This window comes from Eriocheir sinensis, chromosome 56 (genome assembly GCF_024679095.1).
Source record: "Eriocheir sinensis breed Jianghai 21 chromosome 56, ASM2467909v1, whole genome shotgun sequence".
In the NCBI taxonomy this organism is placed as follows: Eukaryota; Metazoa; Arthropoda; class Malacostraca; order Decapoda; family Varunidae; genus Eriocheir; species Eriocheir sinensis.
The window spans coordinates 4,467,336-4,490,651 of record NC_066564.1 but is presented as its reverse complement, the minus strand read 5'-3'; the positions used below and the strand labels follow the sequence as shown (position 1 = coordinate 4,490,651).

Sequence of the window (23,316 nt, the reverse complement as noted above, 5' to 3'; positions counted from 1 at the left end):
TCCATTCGCTTCATGTGGCCAAACCACTTTAAAGTCTATCGCTTCACTTCTTCCCTTCACCCCCGTGACACATTCCAAAACGCTCATACATACTTTCATTACTCATTCCATCCATTCTACTCACACCACAAGCACTCCTCAAATAACTCATTCCTCTGGCTTTCATTCCAGCCCCACGTTTCACTTGCATATGTGAGGGTTGGCACTATTATTGTATTTCTCAAATCCCTCTTTACCTCCATGCTCACACTTCTGCCATTCATGATTCATCCCAAAGACCCTTCCACCCTTCTTTCTTGCAATGCCCTATCTCTTATCTCTCCCTCCATACCACCATGCTTACACATAACTGATCCAAGGTACTTAAACTCATTGACCTCCTCGATTACTTCACTATTCAAAATTATTTTGCATTCTTTTTCACATTCAATTCCCACTATATGAGCATACAAAATCTACAACCTCACTTCTACTTCGCTCACAAACCATCACTTTACTTTTGTTGACATTTACTTTCAGCTTTCTCCTTTTACAAACACTATCAAAAACACTGAACAAATTTTGTAAGTCACTTTCATTTTTTGCAATGAGCACTGTGTCATCAGCAAACAGTATCAAATTCAGTACCCACTTCCTTCCTTCAGCGAACATTTTTACTCCAACTTCCCCAACTTTGCCCTTCATTTCTCAAATAATACCATCCATATAAATATTGAACAACCATGGTGGCATGACACATCCCTGCCTTAAGTCCACTTTTATCTCAAAATGTTCACTTGTTTCTCCACTAATTTTGACACATGCAGATGCATCCTCATAGAAAGACTTTATTGCACCTAGCAGTTTTCCTCCCACACCATACTTGTTTTTGCTTCAATGGTCTTAGACTCTTTCACATCTCTTGTCCCTTTTTTCAATAACCTTGTTGCACTTCGAAACACCTACCTATATTCGTTTACATTCCTTGCCTCCCTGGAGTCTTGTTCATCACAGATAATATTGATATTGCCATCCTTTGTATGCAATTCCATAAATTCCCTCACATTGTACTTAATAACCTTTTTGTTTCTTCTACTATTCACTGTAAATCCACCCTACTTATTGTATTATAAGTTTTTTTCAGACTTTCAAGCACATCACATCAATTGTCATTATCATGTTCACCAAAAGCACTCCATTGCATTCCTATCTTTTTCATGGGCTAGGTTTACACTATTTGTCCTAGATATGTTTATTCCTCTGGTCTCTTTTGTGTTTCATTCCCAATCATTATTTGTTATCCTGCCAACTAATTACTAAACACTACATTTGTTTTCTTTGTATTCATCTTAAGATCTACTTTCAGGCTCTGGAGTACCTCATGGCAGGATTCACCATCAACTTGCCAAAGCCATGAGCTTCCTAGGCATTTTATTGGCCTCCTCCATTGAGCATTGTCTCTTACAGAAACAACCCAGTCAACTTCTAGGTAGTGTACAAAATGCCCATGTAGCCATAGTTGACGTTCACAGACTATGCAGGTAATAGGCCTTGATTTAGTCTCTGAGTTATCGCTGATTTGACAGTCATTCCAGCTGTCTCCCAGGATTTTGCTTACCACTTATTATCAGATGCATCAAATTGCCTCCTCGTCACTATTTAGTGTCCATGTCTCACGCCACAGATTAGGAAAGGCAGCAACTTGAAGATCCAAACCTTTGTCCTACATAGGTATCAACAACACCACATACTTGTACTGAGTGACTCCATAACACCATCTCAATCCAACGTAAAACTTCTTGATGAGACCCACCATTGTTCTGCATCGTGCTACCATAGTATGTGAAATTTTCCGAGATCTCATATCCTTGCCACATGCATGAACAGTCAGAGGCTCAGAATATTCCAAGAGCCCACATGTAGAGCCCTCCGAAAGTTCACCCTTGACCCGGTTTTGTGGATAATTGCCACATATGTACCTCCCCAGCCTCCCCCCAGAACAGGGGTTAGGAAGCCCACCCTGCTTCAATTTTCAGGGGTGCTGTAGGCTTTCCCTTGCTTATGTCATGGGCAGCAAACTTTGAGGAAGCTGCCCTAGCAGAAGCGGGCCAGGACGTAAGCCTCAACCCTGACCTCCACTTTTTACTTTGTTTTTGGCAGTGCTAATGGCCCAGAGCAGATACAGGAAAACTATTGTCTGGCTTGGCTAAACATGCGGTTCAAAGGTGCCATGTGAGGAATAATCCAAGAGTGCAGCGTTGCCACGTTTTTAACCCCACATTGGTTGCCTCTCTCTCTCTCTCTCGTGGCGTTACTGCCACGAGGATTTGAATGTATTTTTTTCTTACTTATGTCAGCTTATTTTAACGTACATTCCTTCACGATATAATCTAAATATAATTGTGAAACTACTTACACATCCCAAAACGAAAGGGAAACTCAATAATAAGTATAGCTTTTTTTTTAGCAACACTGTAAAATATGTATGCCACATTTCTTTATATGCTTATAAAATATCTTATCCATAATAAGTTAACTGTTCTTTTATCCGTTACAATACTAAGATTAAATGTGTATGCATACTTGCTGATCATATTTGCCATCGTTTTACTTATATTAGAACATTTCTACATCGCGGGCTAGGAGACGCGGCAACGCTGCACAAGGGGATCCCCTATGCTGAACCCGCCCACAACCGCATGTTTAGTTGAGACAGACTATAGCTCAAAAGTGCACTGCAGCTATAACAGCGCTTTTTCTCAGAGAAATCGGCTGTCTCATTTGGATCTGAAGAGGAACACTGGCCGCTAAGGAATGCTTTGGCATCAAGTTATGACCATTGATTCAGGTCAGTCCACCAGTTATTCAGGAGCAGGACTGCCGAGAATTGCAAAACGGTAATGCTAATGCCCCTTCCACCTGCAAAAATCCTGGCATTGGCCACCCCACAAAACTTTTTTCCTGGATCCATGCCTGTTCATGAGTAGATAGATGGAATGAAACTTGACTATAGTCATGGGCAAGGATGCAGAACTCCTGAAAGGATAAATCTTCCATCTAACATATACTGCCCTTTAATAGGCATCATTTCCCACATCTGAGAATGGTTGAAGATGTCCAGCAGATTCCCTACCTTGTCAGCATTAACCCTTTCCATCCGTGATGCAGACGTTGGCGTCACAGTATGGAAAGGGTCAAGAGGAAACGGAAGAGGATTAATCCTCTTCTAAACCTCTCGATCCTTCTCAAAATTCCTTTTAATCCTCTTCCATTTCCTCTTAAGAGGTTTAGAAGAGGACTAACCCTTTCCATATGGTGACGCCGGCGTTAAGGGGTTAAGTACATAATCATTAATATGTACTCAGTTTTTCCTACCTAAGTAAGCTGCATTACAGTAAAGATTTACATGCTATCAACATTTTCTAGACCCTGACATTGGATAAGACCACAACTATTATTGAGGCTGATGAATGAGGGAATGAAAGATACCAACTTGCACCCGAGGGTGCAGCTATGTAAACCATAAATGAAGCTTGGTGTTTATTGAATTGAAGGACAACTACAAACTGTTACTTAAAACATATTGCAGTAATATGGAAAAAAGTAGAAAACAAATGTTCACAGTAGCAGTTCATATGTCCAGTATAATATCACACGTGTTTTTTTCATACTGGGGTTTCCATTTATTGCTGGGTCAGGGCAATGATTGTGCTCCACCCTTACCTCCTTAAGGCTTAACAATGACAGATTCTTAAATTCCCCAATGGCAGGGTGACACCACCATCATCATCTGGCCCAACACATGAACAATGAGACAATTCAACACTTGAGGTATTAAATCCTTCATGGGGGTTCTACAGAAGAACATGTAGTCGACTATCATGGCAAAATCAAGCCAGGTGGGATGAGATGCAAATTAAATTCTTACACCTGTTGATGTACTGACCTGGAGATACGCTTCATGAAGACGCCCTTTGGCAGTATTAAGTCATTAAATAATACTGCTGGTGTTTTTACTCTTCACATGTTGGACAAAGGCAGCATTACATTTAACAGTTTGCATCAAGAAATTTGAAATGTTTGAAGTTCCATTTGGCACAAAGTAAAAGTAATTGAAATTTCTGCCTGGTAAAGGGTGCTCCATTTGAAGGTATAACAATAATGAGTCCTTAACCCATTGATATTCTGTAACAAAATGAAAGCATTCTAAATCCTTATGAACAGCCTCATTCCCTGCTGCTGAAGGTATTCCATGTGATATGAATGAAAGTAAAGAGGGTGGTAACAAGTAGTGGTTCCTTGAGCACTCACTCCATGAGCAGAACAGTCAAGTACATTGGAAACTCTGCAGTTTTGACTATGTCCATCCCCTCCATGATAAGTGAGCAAGTTTAAATATTCCCTTTCAATATATATATATATATATATATATATATATATATATATATATATATATATATATATATATATATATATATATATATATATATATATATATATATATATATATATATATATATATATATATATATATATATATATATATATATATATATATATATATATATATATATATATATATATATATATATTGAAAATTTGCAATGCATTTCCATTATAAAGTTTAAGGCTCAAGACAGCAACTGTAATCTTAATCTAATTTCATTACCTAAAAATATCTATTCAGCAGAATAACTTGGATTATGCTATCTTGATGAGATCCACTTTAGCTTAAAAAGGATCCTACCAATGATGACTGAATGGTGTCAGTGATAAACTTGGGACAATTTTCATGAATATCAACACTTTACTTTTACTTGTCTAACTTTATTCTCATGGGCAAAGGTACAGCCCTAACCCAATAATTGAAAAAAATACTTCAGCTTGGTAATTTAAAATTGATATCAATAGTCTCCGCTAAATTATCAGCCACCTGTCTTGCTCAGGACCAACTTAAGATTTAATGCTACCTGTTGATATAAAGCTGCAAATGAAGTAATTATCAAAATACCTAACAAAATCTAAATTTGTTTAACAGTAGGGCTTGACCAAGTAGTTTAATATCTATAAGAGCACTGTGGATTTGAGTTAGGAAAGGCAGTCACTCCTTCCTGTATGTACTTCCACAAACTATCCACTCTAGACCTTAACTTACCTAATTTTATCATAGCAAAGTAACAAACCATTTTTCTGACCTGAATATTGCAAATGACATAGTTCAATAATTTAAAATTTGAGAAGAAATGTGAAGGAAAAAGGTAAATTTACTTGAAAACATTATCATGCAGTTCTATAACGTTCATGAAAAAGATATTATAAACACTTCAATTTTGCTGTGACATAATCAGGCTTTGTTAAGTGTCGTAGAAATGGCTGTAAACTTTTCCACTGCTGATCTCTCCCTGGGGTAGGTTAGAGTTTTCACTTTTTAAAAAAATGATCACTCATTATTCACAATGTGACCCTGATCAGAAATAATGCCACAAGGATGCTGTTCAACACTTGTCTCAGTCCAGCATCTGGTCCCAGATTCTTGCACCACTAAACCGCATAAAGTACTTTAATTTTATTTTTGACATCCCAATATTCATTTTGCAAGTTAACGGTCAGGTCAGTGACCTTTTATCACTAGGTATTGTGCTTGCTTATAGTTGCAAGGTTTTTCAATATCAGTTTATAGCAGGTGTGTTGCAGCTTGAAAGTTGTTGCAGTCCAGATTATCGACCACATGTGGCCTCTGGGAATCACTACCACACCCATTCACAGTCTTAAAACCTGAAACAGAAAAGGTTTGATTAAGTCTTATTTGTCTCTTGTGATTTGAGCTTTGTTATCTGGGCTTTCCTAAGGGTTTTCTATTTAACTGTTTCCTAAGGATTTCCAATTTAATTGATAAGTTAAAAGCTACATTCAAAGGGTTGATTCCTTGCACTATTAGAAGGGAGCATCTGCCAGGGAACCACAAAAGTCTGGGAATTGAGACTCACTACAATTCTCCGACGTTTACCATATTCGGTCTGGCAATCACTTATTCAGTGCCTTCAGTACCTGGCACATTTAAGCAGCACATTTTACAGAGACTAACTATAACATATTATTTGAAGACTTTTACATGTCAACAAGATACACTGTCAGCAGTGATCATGAAACATATGCCATTTTCTTTTTTAACTCCAGGTGCTTAAACATACCATACTTAGTGCAAATTATTTACTAATGTGTGTCCTATAAAAATATGGTAATGAAAATATCAAACAGATATTAAAAACTGGATCGTAACTACAAGCAACTGCTCAGCTGATACTTGTGAAACAAGCAGATCCAGTGTCTGCAGCAGCAATGCAGCATTCCCCATTTTCTTTTTCAACTCTGCGGGTGGCCTACAGCATTATGCCACGGTTGTCCCTTAACCCTTTCATTGCTAAACGCTCACAGCGAGCATTAGGCGTATTTGCTGGTGATGCAAAACGCTCACTGCGAGCTCCACCCGCACTCAAATCTCCCGCACATGAAAGTGTTCCAACACTAATTCTCACAACACAGGATTGCCAATTAAGTGGGTTCTTCACTAAATTTGGTGGAAAATCATATCAGCCCAGCGCGGCAAATCTACGGACAAGAAACTGGTGGATGTTCTTGCCCAATATAGCAGCATTTTTGCATAGCTTCACCTATAACCTGACTGATTCTTTGACCAAATAGTTGTAAATATTGCAGTTGGCAATACTCCCTTGCCAGAATCTGAAGGAGAGATTTCTGCAGTTCTCTCAATATGGCTGATCATCCCGCACGCACCGACGTAAGTGTTCACATTCAACACTCCCTGAATGTGCATGTACGTTCACAAGAGGCATACATAACCAACTCCTATAGATCTGGACCACCTCTTTCCAATGGTGTTTTTGGTTTTTAGCTGTGATGAATAGTTTTTGAGATACAGAGGTTAAAAGAGACCCCCCATTGGGCTGCCTGACTGCGCCTGAGGGGATAGTCACGTCCTGTCCCGCGCACAAGGAAAGGGTTAACATACACGAGGGCTACGTAACCGAGACCCCCACAGATGTTAAATTTCCGCTAATATATTCAGCCCCCTTTAAAAACATGCCTAAACCACCCTTTTCCTAATACAGGCAAATTTCGCTTCATGAATGTTCACGTAATGAAAAGTCACTTTAATGAAATTTGGATCACTCAACAAACTCCAAAATTCAATTTAATTGATTTATTCCCACAGGTCATTTTAAACCGAGTGCACTCTCAGTCACATGATTCCCGCCAACCGTCCTCCTCCCGCTCCTACCACCCCCCTTTTACAGCTCAGCACCACAAACCTCACTTCCTCATGTGTGTGTCTGTGCCTGTGTGTGTGTGCTTATCTATGTGCGTGTGTCTGTGTATGTAAGCGCATGTAAATGTGTGTGTGGATATATCCATGAATATTTAAATCTACAAAAGTTAAAACTGTAAAAGTTAGAGGATGACTGTACTTGGAATAATTTATGTACTTGATTCCAAGACATACTGTATTTATATGCAAATGTAAGGTCATAGCACACACCCTTAATAGCATGAGACAACAATAAACAAATATGTCCAAGTGGCCATCGAGTGGGTGTTGTGGACATTGATAGGGGGACGGAATCTGATGCATGGCTGAAATTCTGGTTTGTTACACGGACTTGGCCAGGCAAAGGCCCGGCAACTGCCAGGATTTTTAATTTTGATTCCCGGACTTGACTGGGCAGATGTCCGGCAATGGGCCGTATTGGCTATATAGGCAGCGCCACATGTGGCCACTCAACTTCAAGCTGTCCTTTCCATAGAGTTCAAGTTATAGACTAGAGTGTGTCTGAGGCTGTCTCAGGGTTACACGGCCATGAGGCCGCCGTCGCCCCAAGCCGATGATTGCACACACTTTACTCCTACCCGATCTCAGTTTTTCTCCATGTCAGAGAGTAGAGTCAGGAAATCGGGTAGGAGTAAAGTGTGAGCAGTCGTTGGCTAGGAGCGGTGGCGGCACCAAGGCCTTGTATCCTGGAGGCAGCCTTAGATGCACTCTAGTACATAACTTGAGTTCTATGGAAAATACTGCTTTGAAAATTCACCGAGTGGCCACCTGTGGCGCTGCCTGTTATAGCCAATACAGTCCATTAACAAACCTCAGATTTTGTTTGAGATATCCGACATCCAGGAAATCTATGGTCGAGTGTATGTTCATTCATGTCTTAACACAGAGCTCCACTGCCTTGTCCTGCCCCTCATCCATCCCATTCCTGGATTAATCACCAAGTCTCACTCTACTGAATTTTCTCAGCTGGTAAACAAGGAATATGTAGGTATTTGTAGAAACACATCACACTTCATTATATAAAATGAATTGCATTACATTACAAAATACTAAACATTTATTTGTGTCTTGAAATATGAGCGTCAGGAGGAAACTTTCTGACCTTGATCTGTCCCTTCTTACTATATCTTACTTTTCGTCAGGAGGAAACTTTCTGACCTTGATCTGTCCCTTCTTACTGTATCTTACTTTTTTCTCCAAATAACCGCGGAACACCCGACTTTATTTCACGCAAATGAAAGCATCTATGTTGAGTCATCTTTATTGGAGTGAGGGTTGGTGTCTTTTTACCCTTTTGAAACATTTCAACTATTTTAGCTATTGCCTCCAAAGAAATATTATGCACATGAGCTACGCTTATTTTACCTCATACTGAGTGGAATTATCTTAGTCACTCTATAAAATGATTGAAATATTACCAGGTGAAGGGCAAAAACATCTGCTCAACAAAGGATAAGTCCAACTACGGTTTTTTTTTTTGTTCAGAATGATTCAGTCATGTAGGGATCTCAATTACTATGTTAATTCTTTGTCAGACACTGAATTAACTTAATTCGGGGTGGTGATCGAGTGGTCAGCGTGCGGGCGTGGTGAGCCTGTGGACCAAAGTCTAGAGTCCCACCAAAACACACTAATTTTTCAACCATCTCTGAGTGGTGGAAGATTACCCACATGTAAGATCTTTGATCAACCCTAATTTCAGCGACTTAGTTCAAGTGGAGCACCGGGGTAGGCAGCAAGGGGCAGCCACTATAAATATAATTTGCCTGTGCCACTAATGGGCTGGGATCACCCAAGAGGCCCCTCAGGACAGCCTGCTGGCACTATAGACAGCACCTAAAAAAATACTAAAAAACAAAATCTATCTAACAATTATCCACTGCTAATTTTCTTGGCACAGTCACTGTTACCACTGCAGTCAACACACTTTACTTTCACCTATACACAATTTTATTGATCTTGCTGCCCTATTGTCTTTACGTTGTCCCCCTGTGGCATACTTCCCTTGAGTCATTCTCGGAATCACTTTGGTGTAATGATTTGATTCTCCACAGCACTGCATCTTTAATGTCATTCATTCATCAAGAACTTTCCCTTTCCTTTCCTCTCTGCAACTGCACCCAATCCCTCTTGTAGGCAGGAATAACCTCTCACATGATTATTTTTTAAATGACTCCAAGCAGGTCTAGATGTGAGAGAGATTTAGGCATCTTGGTGAGCTTTGGTCTCCTTCCAAAGAATCAGTGCAGTCATGCTAAGAATCTTGCAAACTCCTACTTGGGTTTCATTTCAAGGAGACTAACCAATGAAACTGCTAAAGTCACCTTCAAGCTATAGTTAACAAAGTTAGACAATGTTGAGTGCAGAGCATCAACATGTAAAATCTGTGCAGCAGAGGATGACAAAAATTATTCATGTTTTGAGGAACTTGCATTATAAGGATAGGCTTAAACATTTAAATTTGCATTCTCTAGTGAGGCAAAATGTGTGGGGACTTTACTGAAGTTTATATATAGATGAGGAGTAAGAGTGGGACAGGACACATAGTAATGGATATCAGATAACTTCAGATTCAACAAAGACATGGGAAAGAACTGGTTAACTAATAAGGTTGTGGAGGAGTGGGACAGGCTTGGCCGGTGTGGTGAGTGCTAATATGTTAAGATCCCTACAAAGAAGGTGAAAACTCATAGATAGTAAGGATAGGTGGGGGTTAGGTTTACAGGAGCTGCCTGGTATAGTCCTACTGGCCTCTTGTAGGCTATTTATGTTCACTTGCTCTGGCTCCCTATCCCTCTCTATTCTCCTTATTCAATCTCTATGATAATCAATCAATCAATCTCTCTCTCTAAGCAAGAATCCCTCGTAAAAAAAATATATAAAAGCCTACATTAAACCTAAAACATATGACTAGAACAATTAATGATAGCTCTTAATACAGCAAAACCCAATCAAATGACAGTGAAATTCAAGGTAAGTAAATGTTAGCCTAGAGAAGCTGCAACTCCAGGTAAGGAATCAACCCCAGTGTGCCTCAAGGTTGCCAAAGCTAGGAGAAGCCAACAATAAACAGCTAATAAACTTGCAACTGCCATCCCCCTACTGCCTTGTCTGCCCAGCAAGGGTTTATGAGCAAGAATAAGAAACAAAAAGTAGTCACAAGAGAAAGCTAGACTGGAGCAACACCATCTATGAGAAGAGAAGGTCGGGGTCAGAGGAAGGAACACTCAGAGTGAGGCTGAGGCTTCATCAACTTCCTGGCAACAAGTACTACATGGCCTTTAGTTCACAGAGGAACTCGTCAGCCCTTTAACAGTTTTTTTAATTGATTGGGCATCTAGCCACCCGCATTACTGACCAGCCTAAAATGGCTAGCCATGTGGGGGAGATGGTTTTGTCGTCAGTAATTTGACCTATGAAACAGATGGTACTTGACGGCATGGTTACAAGTAGCAGGACACCTGACCTGACCTAAAAACCAGACCATATCCAATTCCCAATTACAAATACATACACTCAATGCTTCACTTATGTATACATATTACTAAATATGCCATGAGAGAACAATGAGGGCGAGGCACCAATATGAAGACTGACTTGTAGCATGTTTATCAGATATTAATCTTGCTTTCTATAGAACTCAAAATTTGCTTTACACTAAGTCAAGGTCATTCAACTAGATCACATTTGAATTTTTGTGTCAGGAACAATTGTCTAAAACCATAACGGTGTTAATTTTGATTATAATTTTTTTCTTATTTGATGCTTTCATCAGCTGTATGTAAGAGTTTTGAAATATGAAAAATAAGGTTAATATTCACTTCATGAATTTCTTTAATATAACTAAACATACAATCAAATTATAAAACATGAAAAAGTATAGAAGCTTTAAATTTGCTTGGGTTAGTATGTGGCATGACAAATATGTGTTAAGACTGACAAGGAGCAGTACACACCAGGGATATGCTAAAGTCTAGAGATCCTATTCCTCTTGACTTCTCCGAACACAACGCGCTACTTTCTTCTTAAAGATATTGTAGTCTTCACGCCAGTCTTTCTGTAATTGAAATACTTGGATTACAAAATTATATAATGTGTGTATATACACATATATCATTATCTATCAGTAACTACACACACACACACACACACACACAACACAAATGTAAATAGCATTTTTCTGATATCATCTCAATGAAGTTCAATCCATGCAACTAAATTCTCAACATTTTAGTCTTACAGAGCTGATGACAATTTAAAACTTACCGCTGCATCAACATTTGCTGGACTTTCATCATTAGGATCCGCTAGCATACTAATGACGGAGATGAGGATGGTCTCAACCGTGTGCACTGGAAGCCAACGCTCCGAGGCTTTTTCATAACCCCACTTGTCATCTCCAGGCTCGTGGAGGATTGAGATACACACGTCTCCATTTTTTTCAACTGAAAATACATTCTAGTTACTATTCTTTACCTTACTGCATTTCTTCTACTTATCATAAGCACTTGTTTGGGGGAAGAAAAAAAATCCTACATTTAATCTGCTCCATTTGTTCATGCACATACAGTTTTTCTGACAGCTTCTGCCTTCTCCAACAAACAGCAACTGTTCAGATTTATATATGCAGCAACAGTGTACACTCCATAAGAAAACCAAAATTAGATAATAATCCTCAACTGTCTCAATATTTACAGTACGTCCTCTTAACCTATATGTAATAAATGTCAATACAAATAATGGAAACAAACACCCAAATTCTTTATTTCACCACATACAAACTATTTAAGAATAATTTCAGGTAGGTTATCTACATGTCTCCGTGGTGAAATGGTTAGCATGCCTAGCTACAAATCCACATGCCTAGGTTCAAAATAATAATTATATTATTACAATAAAATCAACCCATCGTGAAGGAATGTGAGCATTTCAGTGTTATGGATACAGTATAATATCACATAAGTTAAGAATTTTACTTACTATTTGGATGCCAAATGTCTGTGATGAATTTCATTTTAGGCGGTCGAAGAGGATACTCTCGTGGGAATATTAGATGCGCTTTGAAAAATCCACCTTCACTGTAATGCAGAAGAAATTGGTTTACATGTAAATCACACATACAATACTACACATGATGAATTCATGCACAAACATAAAACAATCCATATTTAGGAATAATGACAGTACCGTATTGTTAATATAGACTAAGCACAAAAAAATTTTACAAAAAATATGAATCTCTCCTATTGAGAAAGAAAAGCAAGAAAATACTTACTAGAGTGTGTCTGGAGGGCCTATTATAAGAACTTCCCACTTGAAAATGTCGTTGTCATCGATGAGTCCCGCTGAGAAGCCTTCGACAGGATTCTTATTCAATTCTGGGGAGGAAAACAATCACATTTTGAGCATGTTTACAGTGACATTTGTAGCATGAAGAGGAGAGATGGGGTGCTTGTGAGAAGGAATGAGGAGATGAGGGAAGTGTGGAAGCAGCACTTTGAAACTGTAATGAGAGTGTGGGAAGGAAAGCAGAAGTGACTAGTGTAGGAAAAGATGAATGTAGGGCAACCAGATCCACAGGGGAAGGTGGAGAGAGGTGAGATAGAGGAGGCAATGAAGAAGTTAAAATTAGGAAAGGCCCCTGGAGCTGATGGTATAACAGCAGCAATGCTGAATAATGGGGGAGGTATAGTTGTGGAATGGATGCCATGGATATGTAACCTAGCATGGGAACAGTGAGGTGACAAGAGGACTGGAGAAGGGCTATTGTTGTGCCGCTGTACAAAGGAAAAGGAAGCAGAGGTGATTGTAATAGTTACAGGGAAATAAGTCTACTCAGTGTGGCAGAAAAAGTGTATGGAAGGGTTTTCAATGTGAGGATGAAGAAAATAACTGAGAAAAGTGTAGGCGATGAACAAGGGGTTTAAGGAAAGGGAGGGGTTGTGTAGACCAAATATTTGCACTGAAAATGTTAGTTGAAAAATATCTAGAGAAGAATAGGAAGCTGTTTGGTGCTCTCATGGACCTAGAGAAGCCATATGACAGGGGTGACAGGAAGGGGTTGTGGGATGTTCTAAGGATATATGATGTGGGAGGGCATTTGCTGGAGGGAATCAGATCCTTCTATAAGGATGTAAGTGCCTCTTTGCATGTGAATGGTGAGTGAAGTGAGAGTTTTGGTGTTGGTGTGAGTGTGGGACAGGGGTGTGTGATGTCACCATGGCTTTTTACTGTGTACATGAACGGTTGTATGAGAGAAATGAAAGTCAGGGTGGGGGAGCTAGGTCCTTGGCTGAAAGTGAGGTACAGAGGAGCCATTGGTGGTAGACCTGTTTGCAGATGATACAGTATTGTTGGCAGGAAATGAGGGGATGCTATAGTGGATAGTAGATGAGTTTGACATGACATGTAAGTGGAGGAGGAGGAGAGTGAATGCTGGGAAGAGTAAGGTTATGGTATTTGAGAGGGTGAGAGAGCAGGTCATTGATTTTGCAAAACTATACAGAGTTAGAGCAGAGAGCACAACAAAGTGTAGAATAAGGCTGGCGAGGAGAGAATGGAGGAGGTAACTAAGTTTAAATATTTAGGGACAGTTTTATATAAGCATGAAAGTATGGAAGGTGAGGTGAGGGAAAGAGAAGGGAAGGGCAGCCAGGTAATAGGTGCATTGGGGAGAGTTATGAAAGGAAGAAGTGTGAGCATGGAGGTAAAGAGGGGAATAAGGAACAGTATTATCCTGCAAACTCTGTCGTATGAATCAGAGACATGGACATGGAATGCAGCCAGGGCTGAATTTAGGGCAGGGCCCATAGGGCCGCGGCCCAGGGCCCCGCGCATTTAGGGGCCCCGCGCCAACTCCATTACAATTATATAAGCACTTTTCTGTTTAATTCAAGGATACCACTGCCATCCCTTTGTGTCATATCAATATAGCCCCTGACTTAAGTAACGTAAAACATTTAAATTAATCAATTAATTTAAATTAATTAAAAGTCAGTTTACTTCCGGTTTCCAGGATTGGAAGCACGCTAGGGAGTGTATAGAAGGCCACAACAATTCAGATCAACACAAACAGGCAGTATCTACCCTGTGCAGGCAGCAGAAAATCATTGCGAGGGCAAGTGAACGCTGAGCTTATTCCCAGTACGAGTCAGAACGGCACTACTGGTACGAAGTGCTACGGCAGTGCATGGATGTCTTAATGTTTCTTTGTGAACATGGTCTACCTATTCAAGGTGACGATGAGATGATTGGTTCAGTGCATAATGGAAACTACCTGGGAGTGCTTGAGCTTTTTAGCAAGTACGACTCTTTTCTCGCGGCACATGTACAGAAACATGCCAACCAGGGAAGTGGAAATGTAAACTGTCTCTCCTCAACAGTATGTAACGAACTTATCGATGTGTTGGGTGAAAATATTATGTCTACCATAGTAGCAGAAGCTAAAACGGCCAAATATTACTCCATATCTGTAGATTCCTCTCCAGACGTGTCTCATATGGACCAGCTACGCCTAACCATTTGGTATATATTGTCAGAGGGGCCAGTAGAGCGTTTTTTGACGTTTGTACCCTTACTGAATCATACTGGAAAAGAAATTGCAGTAGTACTGATTTTTTTTTGCAGAAACACAATATTCCCATCTGTGACTCGCGGTCAATTGTATGATAACGCGAGCAACATGTCTACAAAATACAATGGCACCCAAGCGCACATAAAACGTCATTGTGAATTTGCAGTTTGTTCCTTGCATGGCTCATTCACTGAATCTTGTTGGAATGTGTGCTGCTGAATGTTGCACAGCTGCAGTGGCTATGTCTGGTACGATTCAACGTCTATATGTTCATCGAGTAAAGTCAACATATCGTTGGCGCAAACATCGAGATGAGCTGCAAGGCTTAACAGTTATCAAGTGCTTGTCAGACACACGACGGTTGGCCCGAGCAGATGCTGTAGAAGCCATAACCAATGGCTACGAGCATAACAGTGGTGCTAGAAAATCTAGCAATGGACAAACATCTAAATGCAGAGGATGTGAGGTCTCCGGTCTTTTGCAGGAAATGGAGAAACTTGAGATAGTGATTCTCTTAGTAACATGGCAGAACATCCTTAAGAGATTCAATGCAACAAGTCAGCATTTGCAGAAGCCAGGCCTTGATTTGAGCACAGCAGTAAATCTACTCAAATCACTGACTGAATTTGTTCAAGATCAACGGGACCGGGTCGATGACCACGAACAGATTGCTGTCCAAAATGTGGCCATAATGAATGCAAAGACGATCAAGGACGTGTGCAAAGGCGGAAGCGACATCATGATGAAGCAGATAGCGCAAAGTCACAAAGCTGTCACCCAGGGAAATATTCAGGACCACATCATACATACCCATCATTGATCAGGTAATAGTCACTCGGAGATCGCTTAAAATCCTATGAAACACTCCAGCAACGGTTCGCATTCCTGTCAAACATCATGACAATGCAGACAGACAAGTTCAGGGACTCTGCAGCCAATCTGGTCAGGAGCTATCCAAACGACCTGGAACCTTGTCTGGTTTCAGAAATTGTGCATTTCCAGGCATTCCTTAAGACAACTCTAGAAGAAGGAAGCCAGGAAAAATTGACTCGTCACAATGTATTCAACCATACACAACTGTGATGTGATTGCAGCGTTCGCCAACGTGGAGACAGCTCTACGCATCTATTTGTCAATGTTCATGACGAACTGCACTGGAGAAAGATTGTTTTCTAAGCCAAAAAGAATCAAGAACACTGCACAGTACGATGGGACAAAGTCGTTTGGCTTCTCTGCCCCGTGTGAGTGCTGAACGCAAACTGCTCAGGAGTGTTTGTATTCGTGAAGTGATCGAGGACTTTGCAAGAATCAAAGCCAGGAGGAAACCATAAGCTTTTGAAAGTGTTAAGTGTCTATTGCAGTCAATTTAATCCTTGTTTTTTGCTTATTTTCTTTTTGCCTATTTTTTTTTATTTTTCTGTGCTTTTTGTTTTTTTAACTCACTTTAATTTAAGGACTGTATTATTGCATGCATTAACTGTTTTTTTGCTGGTTTATACTCTGCATCTAATAATGACCGTAGAGGTTGGTGAGTTATTATTTAATGAATTTAGTTGTATAAAATTTTCTATTAAATGCTAGTGGGGTACTAAATGCTAGGGGGCCCCCCTCCTGACAGGCCCGGCCCTCTCCCCGCCGCTGCCTGAATGCAGCACAGCAATCGAGAAAGAATACGCAGAAGAGGAAATGAGTAATATAGTGCATATGTTGGGAAGTGATGGGAAAGAAATGAAAGTGTATGATGAGAGGGTGGTTTGTGTGATGGAAAGGAGTGTGCAGTGGAGTGGTCGAGTGTGTGTAGCGTGGTGCACTGAGATGGTTTGGACACAATGAATTTGTGAAGAGTTTATGCAGTATGGGCATGGGGGGGGGGGGGCTCACACACACACTGCTGATGAGAGAGAAGTCAAATCTCTCTTTTATATATTTCAACTGATGCCTGCTCCTAGAGCTCCTCCCAGGGGGGATCCATGGCAGAGAGTTTCCCATCTCTCTCATCAGACACTCCCTCCTCTTCACCCCTCCCTCTCCTATACCCCCATTCTCCCTCTCTCTCCATTTCACTGAGGTCGCTCTAACATTCCTCCTCTCTCTCTCTACATACACCCCCCCTGTCATCTTACTCTCCTCTCTATTTCTCCATGTGGCCAAACCACTTTTAAGTCTGTTCACTCCTTCCACACCACCCACACTTCTTCCTTCACCCACGTGACACATTCCAAACGCATCATACACACTTTCATCATTCATCATTCCATTCTACACACCACCACAAGCTCTCCAACAACTCATTTTTCCTGCCTGCATTGTAGACCTCTGACTTCCATTCCATTCCATTCTCAAATCCCTCTTTACCTCCATGCTCACACTTCTGCCATTCATGATACGTCCCAAAGACCCTACCACCTTTCTTCCTTGCAATGCCCTTTCTCTTGTCTCGATCTCCTTCTGTACCACCATGCTTACACATAAATGATCCAAGGTACTTAAACTCATTAACCTCCTCCATTTCTTTACCATTCAAAATTATTTTGCATTCTTTTTCACATTCAATTCCCACTATATGGGCACACAAAATCCACAACCTCACTTCTACTCTGCTCACAAACCATCACTTTACTTTTGTTGACAATTACTTTCAGCTTTCTCCTTTCACATACACTATCAAAAACACTAACCAGATTTTGTAAGTCACTTTCATTTTTTGCAATGAGCACTGTGTCATCAGCAAATAAGATTGAATTCAGCACCCACTTCCTTCCCTCAGCAAACATTTTTACTACAACTTCCCCAACTTTGCCCTTCATTTCTCTCATAACATCCATATAAGTATTGAACAACCATGGTGACATGACACATCCCTGCCTCAAGCCCACTTTCATCTCAAAATGTTCACTTGTTTCTCCACTAATTTTGACACATGCAGATGCATCCTCATAGAAAGACTTTATTGCATTAAGCAGTTTTCCTCCCACACCATATATCTTTAAAACGTCCCACAATGCCACCCAATCAACTCTGTCATAAGCTGTTTCTAAATCCATGAAGGCAGTGTATTTTTTCCTTTTGCTAATATTTGTTCTACTACCATCCCCTTCCCTTCCTGAAGCCTCCTTGTTCTTCACTGATTTTCTCTTCTGTAAGTCTTTGCACCCTCTCTATTATGACTTTTCCATATACCTTTCTGGGTATACTCAGCAGACTTATACCTCTATAGCTCCCACACTCCCCTCTCCTGCCCTTCCCCTTGTAAACTGGGACAATGATGGCTTTTGTCCAGTCTGCTGGGGCACCCCTCCCATGCCACTTCACATATCTTGACCATCCATTTAGTAACTACATCTCCTCCACACATCAACATTTCTGCTGTAATTCCATCAATTCTTGCTGCCTTTCCATTTTTTTAATCTTTTATTGCTTGATTTACTTCTTCATATGTTATACTTTCTTCTGTATATACTCCTCCTCTACTTCCACTCAAAATTACTGCTGTTACAACTGCTGTACCTCCATCTTCACAATTCATTAAGTTCTTGAAATATTCTCTCCATCTCTCTGGTGATATTGCCACTGCGCAAAGCACTTCATCTCATCAACTCCCCTCCCCCTACCGGTAGTCTTCTACCTCTTAAATTCCGCCACCATGTTGCCTCTTTCGATCTTCTATCAATATTTCCATGCTGACTTCTCTTCTGAACTTGCTAACTGCATGCCTCCCCCCTCCCTCTTTCATGAAGAGTGTATCAAGACACCTCTCCACCCAAAATTGACCTCTCTTTTGGCCACTCTTTACTTTTGTCTGTTTTGGGAGCGGAGAGTAGCGGGCTTTTTTTCTACACTTTTTGTTGCCCTTGAGCCGTCTTTGTTGTAAAAAAAAGAAAAAAGAGAGAGATAGAGAGAGAGGGAAGGATTGAGGGAAGGGGTGTCAGGGGAAGACCACCAGTGAAGTGGATCAATAGGGTGAGTGAGCATTGGAGCAAGAGAGTTGGAAGTAGCAGGATTGAGTGTGCTGAGAGGGAGTGGCAGAACAGGGAGAGATGGACACTTCCACAACAGCCATCCCCTGGAGGGAAGTTCCCATGATCGAGCAAGGCATCAGAGATATAGATAGATAGATAAAAGATCAAAACACCAAAAGGAGGCTGGAGTACAGCAGAGCCATATAAATACAAATTTATACAGCTCTAGAGTACAGTCCTGTGTAAAGGGCCAACAAGGGCAAAATAGCAGTGGTTAGGCAGCGCTTGTAACAAAACACTGCACAGAAAAATATGAGGTGCACCATGTGAGTCCAGAAAGCTAGTTTGGAGTTAATAAATTACGAGTTACATCTGGTGCATACAAATCTAGGCTATCATTGAATTTCAAATTTAATTTACCTATTCCCTGAATCTATATGATCAAAAAATAAGATCAACCAATGAACAGCCCCATTCCTCTTACCGTACGCAAATGAGGGAGGAACCCAAGTCTTTCACCTGAGGCATGCTTGTCAGAGTCTTCCACATGTTATTGGGTTTATTCTACAGTGTCATTGCTTGTTTCTCTGGTTTTTGTTTGAGTGACTGGCCTTACCACCAAATGGAGTCTTTTTATTACCCATATGCCTTTAATTAATTTGTATTATATGGTGAGTAACTGATATATGGAAAATGTATCCTAAATTTAGGTCTCACTTTAAAAGGAAATCCTTAAAAAGAACCACACTAAATGGAGGGTCTACTGTATCAATACTCTTGATATGAATTTACATCATAAATTTGATCATTTGTCATAGAGAACATCATTCCAGCAATAATATCAAGGGTGATTGTGGTTGATATCCACAAAATATGTTTGAGCAATTTTACACTTACCAATTACACTATTAACAACCTCTAGAATAGTAAAAATCTCCTGTAAATATTTCATAAACATTCAAAGTGGTGTCTGCCGGTCAGTTTATGTCTCGCAGAAGAGAATCATGTGTTTCTCCTTTAATTAGCTTTGCTTGTGGCTTCTGAGGATACTATCTTGAAGGATATATCAAGATGCAACAAACTGTAGGTGTAAGAGACAACCAAACATATGGGTAAAACCTACAATTTTTCTCCCCTGGTGTATTCAACCTGTATGAAGGTTGCCCAAGGAAACAAAGTCTTTTCTGACTTCATAATTAGCCATTTATAACTTGAACCCCTTGACTGCAGATTTCCTACAAGAAGACATCACCAAGCTGCTACAATTCAATGAAGAAAAATGTAATCATGCACCTTGGGAGGGAATATCAAGCATACCAATACCACATGGGAAACACTCCACTATCCACCACAGAGGCAGAGAAAGACCTGGGAGTATAAGTTACCAGGCTACCAGTGAAAACCAAATCTGTGCCAATCGCAGTGGACGGGTTAAAGGAAACAAACCAATACATATACAATATCTCTATCAGAAAAATCATATACTTAGCAGCCCTCTTCAGTATAGAAGTTCCTTTCTTCCCAAAAAAAGTAAAGCAGGAGATAGGATGACAGAGTAACCCTGCAAAGCACTCACAAAGAAAAATGCCATCTAGCTAAATGCAGAATAACATGAAGGGAGAGGGAGGAGTGAATCTGTGACTGATTATGGCCAGAATTTTGACATAAGGTTCAGCAAGGAAAAATGCCAAATAGTAGTAGATCAGGGTGAAGCTGTTTGGGAAATAATTGATTCCTAGGTGAGAAGGAAATAAAAAGAACAAATGAGTGTAAATATCTAGGGCAGCGTATCTAGAGTGAGGAAGGGGAGAAGAGAGGGGTAGCTAGGCAAGCATTAGGCAAGGTTCAGTACTAGTAGTGAATGGTGATGAGTCTAATTGGAAAAGGCCTTGATTGTTAGGTGAAAATGAAATAAAATGAAGAAATGAGTATTAATACCTCAAGGACATGTGTGCCAGAATGAGGGAGGAGGGAGGGGATTAACCAATGACTAGGCAAGGTTCAGTAAGAAGTCCCAAGTAGTAGTAGGGAATGGGGATGAGTTTAATTAGGATACAAATTGATTGGTAGGTGGGAATGCAATAAAAAGGACAAACTATCAGTATCTAGGGAAGTGTGTGCTAGAGGGGGAAGAGGAGGGGGGGGGGTTTAGGCAAGGATTAGGCAAGGTTCGGTAAGAAGACCAAGGTAGAAGTGGTGAATAAAGATGAGTCTGAATGCAATAAGAATGGCAAATCATATCAGTATCTAGGGAAGTGTGTGCCTGTGAGGGGGGAGTTAGGAAAGGATTAGGCAAGGTTCAGTAAGATCCAAGTAGTAGTGAATAGAGATGAGTATGATCAGAATATGACTTGAAATACAAAGAACAAAAGAGTATAAGTATCTGGGGAAAGTGTGTACCAGAGTGAGGAAGGGGAAAAGGGGGAATTAGGAAAGGATTAGGCAAGGTTCAGTAAGGAGACCCAAGTAGAAGTAGAGAATGGGGATGAGTATGATCAGAATATGACTTGAAATACAAAGAACAAAAGAGTATAAGTATCTGGGGAGAGTGTGTACCAGAGTGAGGAAGGGGAAAAGGGGGAATTAGGAAAGGATTAGGCAAGGTTCAGTAAGGAGACCCAAGTAGAAGTAGAGAATGGGGATGAGTATGATCAGAATATGACTTTAAATACAAAGAACAAAAGAGTATAAGTATCTGGGGAGAGTGTGTGCCAGGGTGAGGAAGAGGGAAGGGGGGAGTTAGGAAAGGATTAGGCAAGGTTCAGTAAGGAGACCCAAGTAGAAGTAGAGAATGGGGATGAGTATGATCAGAATGACTTGAAATACAAAGAATAAAAGAGTATAAGTATCTGGGGAAAGTGTGTACCAGAGTGAGGAAGGGGAAAAGGGGGAATTAGGAAAGGATTAGGCAAGGTTCAGTAAGGAGACCCCAAGTAGAAGTAGAGAATGGGGATGAGTATGATCAGAATATGACTTGAAATACAAAGAATAAAAGAGTATGAGTATCTGGGGAGAGTGTGTACCAGAGTGAAGAAGAGGGGAGGAGGGGGGGGGGGTAGGCAAGGATGGGGCCAGGTAAACATGTAATTGGCATTTCCCAGGTAATTCTCCCCCAGGCCAATGACTCACCCTCACCACAAAGACCTATTCCACGAGGCCCCCATTTCCAAGACCCATTTCTCCCCTAACCTGCTTTCTTTCTTTTATTCTTACGCTCCCAGACCATTTAAAACAGCCAAGTCACGTAGGCCTATAGAAATCTCCAATATTCACGTTTAATATATCCACTAACGACCTCGGGGCTGGTTCTGGCTAGGCATGGTTACTCTTTTTGCCTGTGTGTGTGACTTCCGTCTTTGATATACTGGTCGAGGTCACATGGAGGACCAGAGGGAAGGAGGATTGAAGGATTGTGTTGTTCCCGAGTTCCTAAAGTGACCCTGACCGACCTCAATCCTGCCTAACAAAGGGCTCCTACACCCGATCCTATATAAAGTCCTGGCTCTTCCTGTAGCTGCGGGGGGACCTAAGAAGCACAAAACACCGTAAAATCACACACAAAGTACCCGAAAAATCAACACATGCTTTGTTTTTCTCTTCCCCGTATTCCATCGTCTGCCTGAAGGACACTAATGTTAGACCCCAAAACTACCCTTATAAGACCAATGTATATATCAGAATAGACTTAAATGGAGAGATTATATACCTGCCAGTTGTTTCCGGAGCAGTAAAGCGCTCTGAGGCTCCCCCATGGTGGAGAAAAGTGGCAAAATAGGAGAGCGGCGAGGGTTGTGTTATCACTGTTCTGCTCCTTCCCCGCGCATGCGCACCCACCAGACCTTTGCTTCATTAATGTAAAGCTTTTTTTTCGCTAATTCAAGGCTTCTTATAGCTCGATTTTACAGCTGATCCCTTTTAATTTATATACCGGAAGTTTCCCTTTTATATCGGCAGTCTCCGTTTATATTCCTCTACTACGCCTTTCATTATATATCGGCATTTTTTCCCTTTACAAAGATTCTCATTAGCTCGATTTTACAGGTGATCCCTTTTAATTTATACCGGTAGTTCCCCTTTTATATCGGTAGTCTCCGTTTATATTCCTCTACTACGCCTTTCATTATATATCGGCATTTTTTCCCTTTACAAAGATTCTCATTAGCTCGATTTTACAACTGATCCCTTTTAATATATACCGGAAGCTTCCCTTTTATATCGGCAGTCTCCGTTTATATTCCTCTACTACGCCTTTCATTATATATCGGCATTTTTTCCCTTTACAAAGATTCTCATTAGCTCGATTTTACAGCTCCGGAAGCTTCCCTTTTATATCGGCAGTCTCCGTTTATATTCCTCTACTACGCCTTTCATTATATATCGGCATTTTTCCCTTTACAAAGATTCTCATTAGCTCGATTTTACAGGTGATCAACAATAAACTATCAATCAATCAATCC

The 23,316-nt window shown here is 40.5% G+C and overlaps 1 protein-coding gene across 1 annotated transcript; it reads right to left on the bottom strand.

The window, feature by feature from the left end:
• Positions 1-3,506: 3,506 nt before the first annotated feature.
• On the bottom strand, positions 3,507-22,710 carry LOC126984186 (ubiquitin-conjugating enzyme E2 G1-like). The gene is made up of 6 exons (XM_050837662.1): positions 22,566-22,710; positions 12,603-12,705; positions 12,308-12,405; positions 11,594-11,772; positions 11,284-11,384; positions 3,507-5,754 (listed from the first exon to the last, which is right to left on the bottom strand). Exons 1-5 carry the CDS (start codon positions 22,609-22,611, stop codon positions 11,310-11,312), a joined length of 501 nt encoding a protein of 166 aa, XP_050693619.1. The 5' UTR covers positions 22,612-22,710; the 3' UTR covers positions 3,507-5,754; positions 11,284-11,309.
• Positions 22,711-23,316: the final 606 nt, after the last annotated feature.